The sequence below is a fragment of the Ornithodoros turicata genome, chromosome 3 (assembly GCF_037126465.1).
Source record: "Ornithodoros turicata isolate Travis chromosome 3, ASM3712646v1, whole genome shotgun sequence".
Lineage (NCBI taxonomy): Eukaryota > Metazoa > Arthropoda > Arachnida > Ixodida > Argasidae > Ornithodoros > Ornithodoros turicata.
The window spans coordinates 57,117,229-57,133,326 of record NC_088203.1 but is presented as its reverse complement, the minus strand read 5'-3'; the positions used below and the strand labels follow the sequence as shown (position 1 = coordinate 57,133,326).

Here is a 16,098-nt window from a genome sequence, read left to right as displayed (position 1 = left end):
TCCTTCTGTTCACTCTTTGTTTTCAACCTATATTATCGAGTTGCCGTGTACAGGAAGCTGGGAACATTTTGTCACGGAACATAGGCAGATGTTCAACTAAATAACTATGGCGCATTCTAGACAGTGTACATCGCCCCACACCTTATTTGTTATGTAATTTTTGCTGCTTATGGGGGGGGGGGAAGCTATAAAGGAACATGGTATCGGCGATAAAACACGAAATTGTATACTGGTGTTCTAGCGCCATTCGCGTGTACAGGACATGCGTCGACCCCCAAGAGTCTTCCGTCTGCCTGTAGCACCCCAATAGCATTATATCTGCATGCACGCTTTTACTGTTGATCAATAGAACAACTGAGTCATATATACAAAAAAGACAAAAAGTGTGACACTTGTATTATTAACCGAAAATGCTTGAATCGAATTGATGCGATACAAAGGTTAAATTCATTTTATCCCCCGATTGAGCAACCTAACAGCGCTGTTAGCATGACATTACACAACAACAATAAATACACTGATGATGATAAATGGGGAAATTCGCAACCTGGGTTGTGGCGCACTACCCAGATTACACAGTTTCAAGTAGAAAACTCCTAATATAGGTGCGCCTATAAGACCTGCTAAGTGTGTACATGGTGTGCTCCCCCCCCCCCCGTGATATTGCTTCTGCATACTACCCTCACTCGTTCTGACACCTTTCTCCTAGATTTTGCATGTTAACCCGTTCACCATACGTGCATTTGCACCGCTTGTAGGGATCCTGGGGTACCCAGTCCGACTCTGTCGGGGTTCACGTCCCCATCTTTTTCTCTTACCTCATCACCACCATCATCAGGTTATATTAAAACGGTATAAAACCGTTACAAATGGAACCTATTGACATTGAATCCGGTTAAGGTATAATGTCACGATTGTTGAATAGATACGGTCCCACCTTGCGATAGTCGTGACGTTTGCCTCCTAAGCGTGGCCCACTACGGCAACAGTTACATGCCTTTTTTCTTGATCGCATTATAGGGTTACATGATTTCCAACAGTAACACATCATCAAAAAGTTATCCTTGCGGGTGGTATCGGGTGTAAATTAGGAAACCTTATCCGGAGTTGGAGACTTGGTGAATAGAGATGCACTACTGGATATTGCCTGTCGCTATGATCTATTCCAAGTCGTCAAGGCTACACTAGAATTCAAGAATCTTTTGCTTCAATACTGGATCTGTTCCTGCTGTCTAACACCTTTGACTGGAAATGGGACTGCCAAGTACTTGGTGGACTTGCAGATCACAAGATGGTTCTTTTGAGATGCATCATATAAAATTTAAGCATGATAGACCTAAAATCCAGACATTCTACGATTTTATCCTTGGGCAGATCCTTGTACAACTTTAACCAGATCTGTAGCACCACGAGAAATGTTGATATGGTGTGAAATTTTTTCAGGGCCACTATATACCATACCACCACCTGCCACCTGTATACCATCATCGCCGGTCGGGGCTCAGGTAGAGGGACACCACCTCCTCTACATTTGGTGACACGAACTATGAACATCAAGTTCGACGTAATTCGGCCCTTTTACAATCCCAAATTTTGCAGCCTTCCCACAAGTCCAGCACCGATCGCACTCTGCCGCGCAGCCTGGAAGCCCCTCTACTACCGCCTATCCGACCGCAACGGTAGCTCTGTGACACGGCAACCGATTGAGCCTGATGCTCTCCACGTACCCTCAACCTCACCTGTCCAGACCCGCTGCCACGACTCTCATCCGTGCCTCAGCATCCTCTGCTCGTTCCCGAATGGATTCCTGAGCTCGGCAAGCGGACTGCTGCATACCGACCTCTCTCCTACAAAGCACTACCAACCGACACACACACGCCCCACAGCCTCATCAACCATCACTTCTGCCCGATGCTCACCGCAACCCGGTGCTCTTTCAGTGCTGGCCGTAACACTCGAGCCTCGCGCTCACCTGCTGGTCGCGGCAGTCGTGGCTGCGGACGCCACGGCACGCTTCAGCCGGCGTCTCGGCATCTCTCCACGGCTCGCACAGCGTCACCCTCACCTCGCTTGGGACACTCACAGCTTTGGCTCCCGTGCCGGTAACTGTACCCCAGGACCACCAGTTCGTCAGCGCCTCGCCTCACACACGCCCCGCTCTTCTCGGACTAAAAAATCGTGATGACTCATCAGCTTTGATGCTTCGCCACCGTGTGCCCTGCCGTGCCATGCACCTGTTCAACCATCCACGGTCGCACTTGCTCTCCTCCTCCAGTGAACTCATGGGTTTCTCTGATTTATCAGCGCTGCGCGTCTGACGGGGGAGTGATGTGGCCGACCGTGGACAACGACGAAGATGGCCACGCCGCCTGGAGCACCCGCTTCTCAGTTCCACTGGCGCGGCCATGGAGATAGGCCACCGTCATCGCCTCTCCGTGGCATACCATCATCGCCGGTTGGGGCTCATGTAGAGCGACACCACCTCCTCTACAGATCTATCACCGTTGCATCACGACTTAAAGCCCCGATTTATTATTAGTATGCCACTGTGGAAGCTAAATATCAGGATGTCTTCCGCGGGTTGGTTGGTAAAGAAAAAAAGTGGATATGGTAGTCGAAAAAGGCTACTCCCGCACGCGTTATTGAGGTCTTCCGTGCAAGACAATAAACCTCTACCCGACAAACGTCATCATAACGTTGGTACACAGACCGAAACCAAAACAGATCGGAAGGGGAAAGCTGGGTTCCACGAATGAGCAATTGTTCGCTGAAAGAAAGTAGGACCGAAGGTCGCGTCCCTTTCAGAGACCATCGTAATCCCCTCAAGACCGTGGCTTTCAGGCGCGACCTTGTTCGCCACTAGCTTTGAACGTAGTTCAACTCTACCAAACTCGTGGTGCTGTCGAACATTATGACGTCATTTGTTCACAAACAGGTAGAGGTCTATATTCGGAATATTTTCCGTAGAAGGTACGCCGAGTGGGTTGCGCAAAATTATTTTCCAGATGTCGCTGGACGAAGGGGCTGCCCCGAATGAATGGAAATGCACTCGTGCAAAACCGATACGTAAAGATGAAGCCTAGTCTTTGGTTTCGAATTTTCTCTTCTTTCCAGCTGCTGTGAATTGTTAGAGCACATCTTTTCCAAACAAGTAACATCATGATCAAGTAACGTCATCCCTGGCAGGAAATGGATTACTAACTCCCTTGCAGCATCGATTTCGTGGGGATTACTCCAGTGTCACGGCCCTGTCTGATTTCAACTATGACTTGGCGTTAGCTTTAGATAACAACCTACAAACTGACGTTTGGCTTTTGCATCTCTCCATGGCATTTGACCGCGTACGTACCCTATAGACAGCTGACACCTAATACCAAGATCATGGCTTGGCTCCGGGACTCCCTGTGTGATCAAATCCCATTTTGTGGAATATAATGTACTTAAGTCATTCTGCAAAGACTGGGTAGCACATCTGGGGCATAGCACAGGAGCTAGTCTTGAGACTTCTTGAGACTTTTACTGTTTCTTGTTTATATAAATGATGTGTTAAGTAACATTAATTGTAAAGCATGTTTATTCGCTGGTGACTGCATAATATATCGCGCGATCTATTCCGAAAAACATGGGGATATCTGAACGTGCGTCCTCAATATACCTATCATTCCTTTTTTGTGTGTGTGTGTACTTTGCTTACGGTTCGCCTTATATTGCGCACATTTGGAAAGCAGTTTAGAACAAATCAGGGAGTGCGGTTACAAATTGCAAATGATGTTGAACAAAACTATGGATGTCGTTACATGTACAACAAAGGCGTTGCCAACGTCATACTACTTGCGAGGGAGCTTAGTAAAGAAGACACGCCGGTACAAAACCTAGTGGTCACCATCCCGTCCGATTTTCGATGGAGTTTTCACGTGAGCTTAATAGGCATTACAGTCAAGAGAAAGCCTCTTCTATCTTAGAAGAACGCTGCACTATGCTGCTGCTTAGGTCAGACTATCGGTATATAGAACGTACGCAAAGGTAACTTGGGACCCCTTGACCGCAACTCTTGCGAGTTTATTTCGAATTATCGCCACTATATGAGTGTATTATGTGTACATATTGTAATTAATAAACCGCGAAGGTGCATTAATTACAATAAGTACACATAATACACTCATACACGAAAAAAATACACAAACACTCACAAAAAAAGGAACGATCGGCATGTAGGTTATTATCTAAAGCTAATGCCAAGTCGTAGATAGAATCGGACAGGGCCGTGACAGCAGAGTAATCCCACGAAATCGATGCTGCAAGGGACGCGATAGAATTGCTGATTACAGTATGCACATGAGCAGTCTGCAGAAGGAAGAAATCCGGAAGACGAAAAGGACGACACGAAAACATACCGATTTATTTATTTATTTCAGAATACTGCTGGTCTCAGACGGGACCCTGGATGGTCCGTTCAGCTGCCAATGCTCATCGACGGACATTGCATGAAGGGGTACAATTCACCCTGATCACTTTACGAGACAAGTGGTGGATTTCGCAAGTCAGACAGCTGGTGAAGTCTGTTATACACAGTTGCAGTATACGCGAATGTTTCCGTGCAGGTCCAGCAACCGCACCGACAGCACCGTTATCAGCAGACAGAGTGCGTGAAACACGCCCATTTGAAGCGACACCAGTAGACTTCGCCAGCCTCGTGTACGTCAAACACTCTCGCGACTCGTATGAAACGTCAAAGTCCTTCATTGTGCTCCTTATGTGCGCCACCACAAGGGCGATACACCTGACGGCTAGGGCATTCACTCTGGCATTTCGTCGGTTCGCATCAAGAAGAGGAACTCCCTCCGTCATGCGCAGAGACAACACCCTCCCGTTGATGAAAGCGGCAAAAGACATGGGGGACATGTGGAAGTAATTCGGAGCACATTGTCTCAGGGCTACTTATCGACAAGAAGAACGAGCTGGAAATTCATCGTGGTAAAGGGGGCTTGGTGGGGCGGCATGTGGAAGCCCATGGTACGGACAGTTACGAATTACCTACGCCGCACGTTGGAGAAATAGAGCCTAACGTTTAGAGAATTGAGAATTGACAACACTTCTGCACGAGGTGGAGGCCACCATGAACTCCAGACCTCTCGCTTATCCCTTATCAGTTATTCATCCCTTGGAGGACCAGCTGCTCTGACACCGGTTGCCTGACACCGATATTACTTGGAAGGCAATTCCATTCTAGGACGGTGCGGAAAAATATGATGTTGAAAAAAAATAGACATTAGAATGACATAAAGAGCGCTCGACTTTATTTGGATGATCAAGGCGGGGAACGATGGCAGTGGATCGGCGAATCCGACACTGTTGTGAGGGGATGTTATGTAGGAACTTATGAATGAGAGATAGACGTGAGATAAGACGACGCTGTTCTAAGGACGACGCGTTTCAAAGCAGTGACTGATGTATTAGGAGAGAAATTATTACAGATGAATCGTGCTGCTCTGTTTTGAATGGACTCAATGTTACTTATGAAATATCTTTGGTGAGGATCCCATAGTGATGATGCATATTCTAGTTTAGGATGAACTAATCTTAAGTACGTGAGTCGTTTTCAGTTCGGTGGGGCCGATTTATGATTGAGTTGGATGAAGACAAATGTGTGATTAGCATTTTGACATTATTTTATCAATGTGGTTCTTCCATGTTAAATCCGCTGAAAGATGTACGCCGAGATACTTGTCATTACTAGAGGGCGTTATAATCCTAGTAGCACACATTGTTGCCGTGAGGTTGAAACAACATTGCAAATGTTGTCCAATGTGGAGCAACGTTTTGCAACATTCGTTAAAGGGACTGTAAAGTGAATTTCAACCCAGGGTTATCTTGTGATTTTATGAAAGCCTAGGAAGAGTACATCTCAGTTACGAAATATTTCTTTATGAATCCCTTTTTCTCCGAGTAATCGAATCTCAAAGATTGCATTCGATCGCAAAGCGCAGTACTCCCTCAGACACAACACTGGGTTGGCTCGTGACGACTATGGCTAGTCTCGCCTTCCTAATCCGCCTCCTGGTCTGTTGCCCTGTGGCGAAAGCGTAACGTTGGTTTGAGGTCCACGTCGTGTGATGTTGATTTTTCCAAACTTGAATGCCCTCGTTGCGATAGTCCAGCACTCACGCTCGCAAAACTTTTGTTCTTACGAGTGCACTCGGTATACGCAGTATGACAAGACATCATCAGCAGAATCGTCGACGGAGGATGAATTACCGTCATTGCGGTCACCTGGCCGTCGTGGGAAACACCTTCATATGTAATGAAAATGTTGAGAACCTCGCAGCGGAAATATGGCTTTGCTCTTTCGGTTCAGGTGTCCTTGCGGCAAATGCGTGCCGATGCCGACGGCAGAAGAATGCCTGTGTTGCCGCGAAATGAACGTTACTGAAGCAACGCAGCGGTTGCATTTCAAGAAATCTGTACTTTGAAATACTGTGGCTGAAGACTGAGTCGCTCCAGGTATCCTACTGATACGTGATAGAAAGCGACGAGTACGCGGTTACCAGGAACAGCAAAGTGAACAAGTGAGTTCATTCATGTGTGCCTTCGGTTTGTTATGAGTAAAGTTACATATAATAATTTTACGCTGTCCATGGTAGTAGTAAAGGGGCGGGCCGAAACTACAGGGGTGAGAAACTAGGGCACCCCTGCCCCTGAGCCCTGCGCGTATTTTTCCCCGCGCGGCGCGTGTGCGGAGGGTTGTCCGCGCACTTATCGGCGGGGGAGGGCTGCGCGTGCGCTCATCGTAGCGTATTTTTGAGCCTGGGCAGACTTCTTTGGCCGACTTCAGATATTTTTCCGATACAACAGGTGAGCGGTTTACATGCAGAGACATGCAAAGTAGGGTCATACGCAAAAAGTACAAGTGAAAATATATTTATTAATGCCATTCAAGTTGAGATATATTTATTAAAGCCAATAATGCTGGGAATTGTGCCAATTGTGATGCCAATCAGGTGAATGAGAAAAACCCAGCCGAAAAACCTTCACCACGTGTAACAGGGGCGGTGCTCGGGTGGAGGGCTGCTGTGGTGTGCGGAGCGTGACCGGAGGGCTGCGTGCGCGCTTACCCTTCACCCTGGGCTGACATCTTTCACAATTTTCCTACTTGGGCCGACTTCCTTCCCGCGGCAGGTGGGCGGCGCTCGAGTGGAGGGCTGCTGTTGTGGGCGTCGCGTGGCCGGAGGGCTGCGCGGGCGTTTACCATTCAGCCCGGGCCGCCGACTTTCGTCATTTTTCAGCCTGAGTCGACTTGAATCGTAATTTTTTTTCCAGCTACAACAGGTGTGCAGTAGGCTGTTTACATGCAAAGGATAGCCATACACAAAAGTACCAGTGAAAATATATTTATTAAAGTCATTAGTGTCAGAAATTATGTTATGACTCTGCGTGAATGGGAAAAACTTAGCCAAAAATCTGAAATAGAAGGAACACAATACACGTAACAAAGAATATACTTATTACAGGTATGATACATTAGCATTGAATAGGTATCACAAATCAAACACCATATTTTTATTAACAGTAATCACAAGTTTTCAATGAATCAGAAGTGATAACACATTTAATCAAAGAAGATATTCTTAATCAATATGATTATAAACAAAATTACAAATTGTATAATAAAAAGTCTAATATTCCTATACGTGAGAACCATCAGTGCAATAGCGGGAAGTTCTGATAGTTGTGTGTAATTAAATGTGAACAGCACAGACCCTGGAAGACTATGGGACACGAACACAAGATTAAATAAAATCTATACCACTACATTGATTAATCAAAACAACATAGTAATATATCATTTAGAAAATCAGAAGAAGAAAAAATCAATCTCATCAGAAAATAGACATGTTAAAAATGAACTTCACCACATAGCACGCTCCTAGCCAACAACCAGATCTGATGATATCTACCCTGATTTGTTGAAGACGGCTGCCAATAGATGCATGGAAGATCACGGAACACGAACGACAAGAACGACACAAACATAAGAGGAAATAAAATCTATACCACTACAAAGAAGATATTCCTAATCAAAACAACAGAGTAATCTATCATTCAGAAAATCAGAAGAAAAAGCAAACTCATCAGAAAATAGACATGTTAAGAATGAACTTCACCACATAGCACGCTCCTAGCCAACAAACAGAACAAAGAACGACACGAACACAAGAGGAAATAAAATCTATACCACTACAAAGAAGATATTCGTAATCAAACAACAGAGTAATCTATCATTCAGAAAATCTTAAGAAAAAATCAAACTCATCAGAAAATAGACATGTTAAAAATGAACTTCACCACATAGCACGCTCCTAGCCAACAAACAGAACACGAACGGCAAGAACACAAGAGGAAATAAAATCTATACCACTACAAAGAAGATATTCTTAATCAATATGATGACAATCAAATTACAAATTGTATTATAAAAAGTCTGAGACGTGAGAACCATCTTTGCAATAGCGTGAATATCTGTCATAACATTTCGAGCGCAATAGGGAATCTCAGTTTCATATTCCAACATTACTCAACTTTTAATTTCTTATTAAGTGAACAACATAGACGTAAGGAAATAACGAGAAACAACACAATCAACAGCTACAATTAATAGAGAGCCAAACCTGCGCACCATCCAACACATAGAGAAATAATAGCTAACCAATCTATCAAAAAGGCGAAATAGCACAGACTTAACGTTGAAGAACAGAGGAACACGCGGCGACACGTAAACATCAACAGAGGAAAATAATCTATCATTCAACCATCATAAAGTCGACCAATATACAATTTTCATTCTAACAAACACTACGAACCTTGATGGAGGTATCCAAGACATAGGAAATATGCACGGTTTTCACTCTTTTCCTCAAAGCCGGTAGACTTTATGTCTGTATCTATGTGACCATAGCACAGCGCATGTTTTATCACTCAGAGGGTTAGGGGCTATCTTACTTCGTCCAGCAAACGGGGCGCTCTAGAGGTCAGATAAGAGAGTTCAAAGGCAATATATTTTATTGTGCTGCGCAAATAGATGCCGATATCACTCGCGGGTGTCACTATCTTTTCGCATCCTTTCCCTGAAACGGAAATCTTTCGTCAAAGTGGTTGACAAGTCGAATAAATTTGTAGAGATGCGATATTCTTATTGAACATGTAGAAAAATTTTAAATTATTAATTGGTAGCAATGATACTCAATCAAAAAGAGAAACAAATTTAATTACATCAATTTTTGTAATATCTTGCAACAGAAATTTCTAATGAACCACACAGAAATATCAAATGTGAAATGCAACTCAGGGTTATGAGGCATCCCCATGTTAGAGGTACTTACTTATGTCAATCGAGTGAACAATTAAAAACAATACAAGACAGTAATTATTTCGAGCGGTAAGTTCACAACTCATAGAATATCAGTTCAGTGAATACTTGAAACAAAATCAAAACAATAATTCTCACGACAGGTGGAGATTATAGCGTTCTAAACCAGATAATAAAATTTTGATCAATCAAATAGACATAGATATGCTTTTAATTAAGTGTAGATGTGCACTTGAAAACAGAAGAGACAATTGCTCTACATTGAAAAGATGGACAGATTTTGTACTCGATACCATAAGTCATGGGAAGATGTGATAAAAAACTGCTTCGAAAAAGAGGAGCCGCGAAACGATTTCATTATCGCTGCATTTCAATACGTCCTAGACAGGGTCGTATTCGGGGATATGGTACAAACTACAGAACTGAAGGTGCAAGAATTTATATGCCGAATCTACAATACTTATAAAAATATCTGCACATCAACGTCGGAAGGGCCTGTGGAGAAAAGGCAAACCAGTCGAAACGAAACGAAGACTCCTTTACAAAAACAAAGTAAGTTTAATTGCCAACGTGTCTACACATCCAAGCAACATTCCTTTTGAGTAGAAGACGAAGTACAGTTCATCATAATTTTCACTTCGTTGTCTTTGCCGTCTTTATACTACTTTAAAGCTAGGAAATAGGAAAAGCGTGAAAAAATAAGAAAGAAAGAAAGTTCGCAACACACTCCCCCCGATGAGCTTAGCTCACTCCCAGGGGTATAAAAGCTGCACGGGTCGTCGCAACTCTGACCCATCGGCCAATTTAACAGTACAAGCACGAGTGTTCCCATCACGACCAGGGAAAATTGCCTTAACGGTTCCCAACTTCCAAAAGTACTTGGGGCGTCGCTCGTCGTGCACCACCACTACGTCCCCCTCCTTTACTGTATTCCACTTTTTCTGTGGGAACTTGTATGCAGCACGTAAGTCAGAAAGATAAGCATCGGTCCACTTCTTCCAAAAAATGTTTTTCAGATGCTGGTGATACTTTCTTCTGCGTCGGTAGTCGGACCCACTGTAGGTAGATACAGAGGCCGTCGGTGCTGAAGAGTAAGGCAAACAGGTCAGCCGCTTTCCAATAAAAAAATGGGCAGGGGTTAGCACATTGTCATTGTCGTCAGCATCCGCATAGGTAATTGGTCGCGAATTAATCACTGCTTCAGCTTCTGTCAAAAGTGTAGCTAGTTCTTCCGAGGTAAGCGAGGCTCGCCCTAAAGTTCTGCGCAATACTGCTTTGACTCCTCCTATCATTCGTTCCCACCAGCCTCCCCACCAAGCTGCTCGCTCGATAATGAATTTCCAGCGAATGCGGTGGGAGGCTGCGTGGTCTTGTACTTGTGGTTGAGCGGCCACTTCCGAGAAACCTTGCAGTTCTTTGGATGCTCGCTTGAAGCTTGCAGCATTGTCCGAATATATCACTTCGGGAATCCCCCTGCGGGCGATGAAACGGTGCAATGCAAGTAAAAAGGACGAAGTGGAGATATTTTGAACCAGTTCCAGGTGCACTGCCCTAGTTATCGCGCACGTGAAAAGTGCTATATACACCTTCACATTTTCAGCCTTTTCTTTTGCGTACAGTGGCCCGGCAAAATCAACTCCGACGATGCCAAATGGACTTGTTTTACAGACACGATCTTTAGGAAATGGAGCAACCGGCGCGGACAACGGCTTTAAACGAAGTCTTTGACAACGTCCACATCGATGAACGATCCCCTTGATCAACGATCGCGCTCGTAGTATCCAGTAATGCTCTCGCAGTTCCACAAGCATGGCGTTTACTCCGCTGTGTAGGAGACGAAGGTGGGTTTCCATTGCTAGTAAATCTACGAAGCGATGGTTATGTGGCAAAAGGATCGGGTGTTTCCGATCTTCTTCTAGATCGGATTCTTGCAGGCGTCCTTGAAGGCGTAGCACAGACTCGTCATCGAGGTATGGATGCAACTGCTGTATTCAAGAGGAAGGTGGAATGTCTTCTTTACGTTGAAGAATTGAGATTTCTTCCTCGAACGCAGAATTTTGTATTACTTTGACCCAGAACAACTCTGCATGGTGTATCTCCTCCGCCGTAAGTGCAGTCATTGATACCCCGTTTCGTCCGCGAGAATTATTTATGAACCGCTGGACGCATGAAGTGATCCGAAGTACTTTAGATAACTTACTGAAGCGTTCAAGGTCAAGGATAGGCGACACCGAGCTGACAACGAATACGTTAGCAGTGCATGGCATTCTTTCCTTGAGAGCGGCTTCGTCCTCTGATTCTCCAAGTAAGTCAGGCCAGCATGTCGTATCCTCAGAGAGCCATGGCGGGCCTCTCCACCATAGATCGGATGACGCCAGCTTCTTTACGGATACCCCGCGTGTTAATAAGTCTGCGGGATTGTCAGCACTGGGACAATGCCTCCACAAACGGGTGTCGCTGCTGGACTGAATTTCTTGCACCCGATTTGCAACAAAAGTCTTCCAGTCCCTACTGGAACGCTTAATCCAAGTTAGAACTATCGATGAATCACTCCACATGCGATACTCAAAGTGGAAAGCGAATACCCTCTGGAGGTAGGTCAGCATTCTGATTCCAATCACAGCAGCCATGAGTTCCAGCCGGGGTAATGTTAACTCCTTCAAGGGTGAGACCCGTGCTTTAGAGCAAATGATTCTAGCTGTAGAATCACCTTTGTCATTCACCCAGCGTAAGTAGGCTGCACAACCGTAAGCACGTTTGCTCGCGTCGCAGAACACGTGAACTTGACAGTAACTTCCACCTGGGGTGAAATGCAACGAGGTACCTCCACATCCGATATGCTCGAAATCTGTTGACACCAGCTCTCCCAGACGTCGATGAAGGCCTCTGGTATCTTCTCGCCCCAATCCACTTCGTGTTTCCACAGATCTTGAAATAGTGTCTTCGCTCCTATGGTGAATGGATTCAGCAGTCCCAGAGGGTCAAAAATCCTTGCAAGAGTTTGTAGCACCGCTCTCTTTGTTTGGCCGTTTTTTGAAACAGAACTTAGGATGCCCTCGATGTCGACTGCTAGACAATCGTCCTGTGTGTTCCACACTATTCCGAGGACCTTTATTTTGGAATTGAATGGCTGGGTAGGGGCGCTTACCCCGTCTTGTTGGAACTTTTCTCGTAGCTCTGGAGAATTTGACGACCATTTCCTCAACTCCATTTTCGCACTGCTCAAGATAATTCTTGCTTCGTTGTATAGCTGTAAAGCGTCCACAGCAGAATCGGCTCCGAAAACGAGAGCATCCACGTAAAAGGACTTCATCATAATTTCTGCAGTCCGTTTGAAACGCTGCCCCGCATTGGCAAAATGATGATTGAGAGTGCCAGAAAGCAGGAACGCACTCGCGGTGGTACCAAACGGCACTCTGGTCATGCGCCACTCTACAATATTTCTTGTGGTAGCTGAGTGCGGTGAAATTTCGTCGAACCATAGGAAACGGAGTGAGTCTCTATCCTCTTCTTTAACTCCTATCTGTAGATAAGCTTTCTGGATATCTCCGGTCATTCCTATGGACTTCATCCGGAAGCGTACGAGAACGTCTAGAAGATCTGGGTGCAGCTTAGGACCCTTTTCTAAATGGTCGTTCAGTGAAGTGGAAGCGCGGGCGTGAGACGACGCGTCGAAAACGATCCGAATTTTGGTCGACGACGACTGCTCCTTGATAACTTCGCGATGCGGCATGTAATAAATGCGTTCAGACGTCATCGCTGGGCACTCTGCACTCTTCATGGGGACTTGTTCAGCGTGTCCATCTTGTATATAGCTACGTATAGCTTTGTCGTACTTATGAAGTAGCTCTTCGTTTTCACTTAGTCGACGGACCAGCCTTTTCAAACGAGTCTTCGCTACTTCGAAGTTCGTGTCCAAAGGAGTTTTAGTTGCCTTCCAGGGAAGTCGCACTGCATAGCGTTCCTAGTTCCTTGCGATAGATCCCTTGAAAACATTCAAGACAGAGTTATTTTGCGGAGGCTCGAGGTCGTCCACAATACCAATGTTTTCAAGCTCCCAAAACTTTTTCCAGCCGGCAGATGAAGGAAAGCATTCTTGCTGGACGTTGGAATGGAGCACGCAGACCATACCTTTTGATTGTCTCGCGACTAAACCACGTAAACCGCTGGGCCCCAAAAACGTCCACCCGAGCTTCGAGTTCATTGCGACGAGGTTACAATTGGCTCTGGACCTCTTGATTTCTCCGGTAAGAAGTTGCCATATTTGGTCCGCACCCACTAAAACGCTGATACCCGACACCTCCGGAACTCCTGGATAAATAACGGCATCGGCTACGTCTATGTCGTCGACTTCGAGATGTGTCAAATGTTCTTCTGGCACAGGTGCCACGAAAATCTCCTTGCAGATCACAGGTACCACTATGGCCTCCTCATTGTGGAACTGACTACGAAGCTTAAATTGCACCAGTTTTCGCCTCACTGGTTTTGAACAAGTACTCGCAAAAGCGTTGATGCTTATCTCGATCTCTCCTGTCACCGGGAGCTTCAATGTCTCTGCGACGTCTTCTCGAATAAACGACCTTTGGCTCCCACTATCGAAGAGTCCCCTGACGTAAAGGCAATCGTTGCTGGACACTGCCCAGGCTCGAAAGGTCTGAAGATATGTCGTGTCAGAAGAATTACATTCGGCTGGCGAGGAACAGACTGCAGAAGTGGCTTCATCAATTGTTCCTTGCGTTTTAGAAGGCTTCCAGCTAGGGTCGCACATAGTCGTTACATGACGGCCTTGACAACGTGTGCACCTAACCTTCCTGCGGCATTCTCTCGATACGTGGCCAGCAAAAGTGCAGCGGAAACATGTTCTCGCCACCTTCAACTTTTCCTTCTTCCGTTCCAGACTCATGGCCGAGTCACAGTGTGTAGATGGGTGAGACAGAGATCCACAGAAGAAACATGCGTTCTGGTGAGCGGAGGTCTGAAGGACGTTCGCTGACGGTATCTTGCTGTTACGTCCTTGAAGAATTGGCGGACGAGAACGACCTTCAGTCTTGCCACTAGGATTGCTCCTCTCTCGACTCTCAACCTCGACTTTCAAGAATTCGATTATAGTGTTGAGCTCCTCCTCTGCTGTCTCTTGCTTGTTCGGATCTGTTCGAGTTGCTCTCCTACGGTGGAAATCCACTGCAACGTCCGAAGGGAACGACCTTAAAACGATACCGCTCATCATGGTGGCGTAGGAGGAGACAGGAGTACCTAACGAGGTGAGGTCACGAATGTTTGCCTGCAAATAGTCGTACAGCTTCGTCATCGATGATACATCATTTGAAGAAATTACGGTAGGGAGATGTCGCAGCCGCGACAAATACTCCTTTTCGATTCTCCCTTTATCGCCAAAACGGTTCTTCAACAAGCTCAAAGCATCCTCGTAGCAGGCTTCAGTGACTTGTAGCCCTGCAATTGCTGCTGCAGCGGGTCCAGTCGAGAGGGCTCGAAGGTAATGAAATTTTTCTGACTGAGGGAGAGAACGGTTGGTGTGTATTGCATCTCTGAACTGTTCCCAAAACGGTTGCCAACTGCATAAGTCTCCGTTGTACTTGGGTATTTCCAACTTTGGAAGCTTCGCCCCACTTCTACGATTTTCTCGTGAGGCTTCCTGACCTCCACTGGTCACGGGTGAAGAGGTACTAGAAGCAGTTGCAACTTGTGTTACTCGTGGGTGGAATACTAAACTTTAACATGGACAGTGTCTTCAGGGCCAGCTCATCGTACTCGTTGCTGGTGGTGAGCTCTCGCTCAAGGTCTTCGATAGCAAAGAGTGGCTCCAAAGAGCAATTTACCTGTCTCAATTCCGTGTTGTAAAGCGTGAGACGTTCGAGGCACTCGGTAAGTTCCTGAGTTGATGCACCTTCGGCGTCCAACAGGGCCTTCGCTTCATTGATGACCCGTGTATTTCGACCTCGAAGAACAGTTCGCTTAGTCCTAAGTCGATCCATGTCTGCCTCAACTCAGTCCCCGGTCATCGGTCACGTTCAAGGTAGAGAAATTGGGCTTCCCGGGTTTCGGCACCAGATGTGGAGAAAAGGCAAACCAGTCGAAACGAAACGAAGACTCCTTTATAAAAATAACTCAAAGTTTAATTGCCAACGTGTCTACACATCCAAGCAACATTCCTTTTGAGTAGAAGACGAAGTACAGTTCATCATAATTTTCACTTCGTTGTCTTTGCCGTCTTTATACTACTTTAAAGCTAGGAAAAGCGTGAAAAAATAAGAAAGAAAGAAAGTTCGCAACACGGCCACTAGGATTGCTGGCGGAGTTTTTGAGATTTGCTAACGAAGAATTGAAATACACTAGACCAGATGTAATTGTATTCATTGCAATGGGCATTGCGTTCATCAAGAAAGCAGTCGGATAAAATTATCATATACAAGCGGTCTATATCGCACGTTTCATTACGGATTTGTTGAAATTACACATATCTGAGATGGAAAGTACATAAAATCTTATCACGTGATATGTTCCAATACCACGGCAACGCAATTATTTTCTTCTACCAGTCTCTGCAACGATGTCGAATCAACAGAAGTTCAATATTGTCGTGCAAGGTCTGATGTATTATCACCTGTTGAAACTCAACAAACATATCAATTGCGGTGGACCACCGGACGATTTTCATCTAATACACTCTTGTACGCCATTCAAGAATCTTCATACAAAGAAAGGAAACATCAATA

At 45.5% G+C, this 16,098-nt stretch overlaps 3 protein-coding genes across 3 annotated transcripts; all 3 read right to left on the bottom strand.

The window, feature by feature from the left end:
- Window positions 1-10,110: 10,110 nt before the first annotated feature.
- On the bottom strand, window positions 10,111-11,217 carry LOC135389509 (uncharacterized protein K02A2.6-like). The gene has a single exon (XM_064619550.1). It carries the CDS (start codon window positions 11,215-11,217, stop codon window positions 10,111-10,113), a length of 1,107 nt encoding a protein of 368 aa, XP_064475620.1.
- An 866-nt stretch (window positions 11,218-12,083) lies between these two features.
- On the bottom strand, window positions 12,084-13,145 carry LOC135389508 (uncharacterized). Its single transcript, XM_064619549.1, has one exon. It carries the CDS (start codon window positions 13,143-13,145, stop codon window positions 12,084-12,086), a length of 1,062 nt encoding a protein of 353 aa, XP_064475619.1.
- Window positions 13,146-13,328: 183 nt separating this feature from the next.
- LOC135389507 (uncharacterized) lies at window positions 13,329-15,357 on the bottom strand. Its single transcript, XM_064619548.1, has 2 exons — window positions 15,095-15,357; window positions 13,329-15,048 (listed from the first exon to the last, which is right to left on the bottom strand). The coding sequence occupies exons 1-2, from the start codon at window positions 15,355-15,357 to the stop codon at window positions 13,329-13,331; spliced, it is 1,983 nt and encodes a 660-aa protein (XP_064475618.1).
- Between the last annotated feature and the right edge of the window lie 741 nt (window positions 15,358-16,098).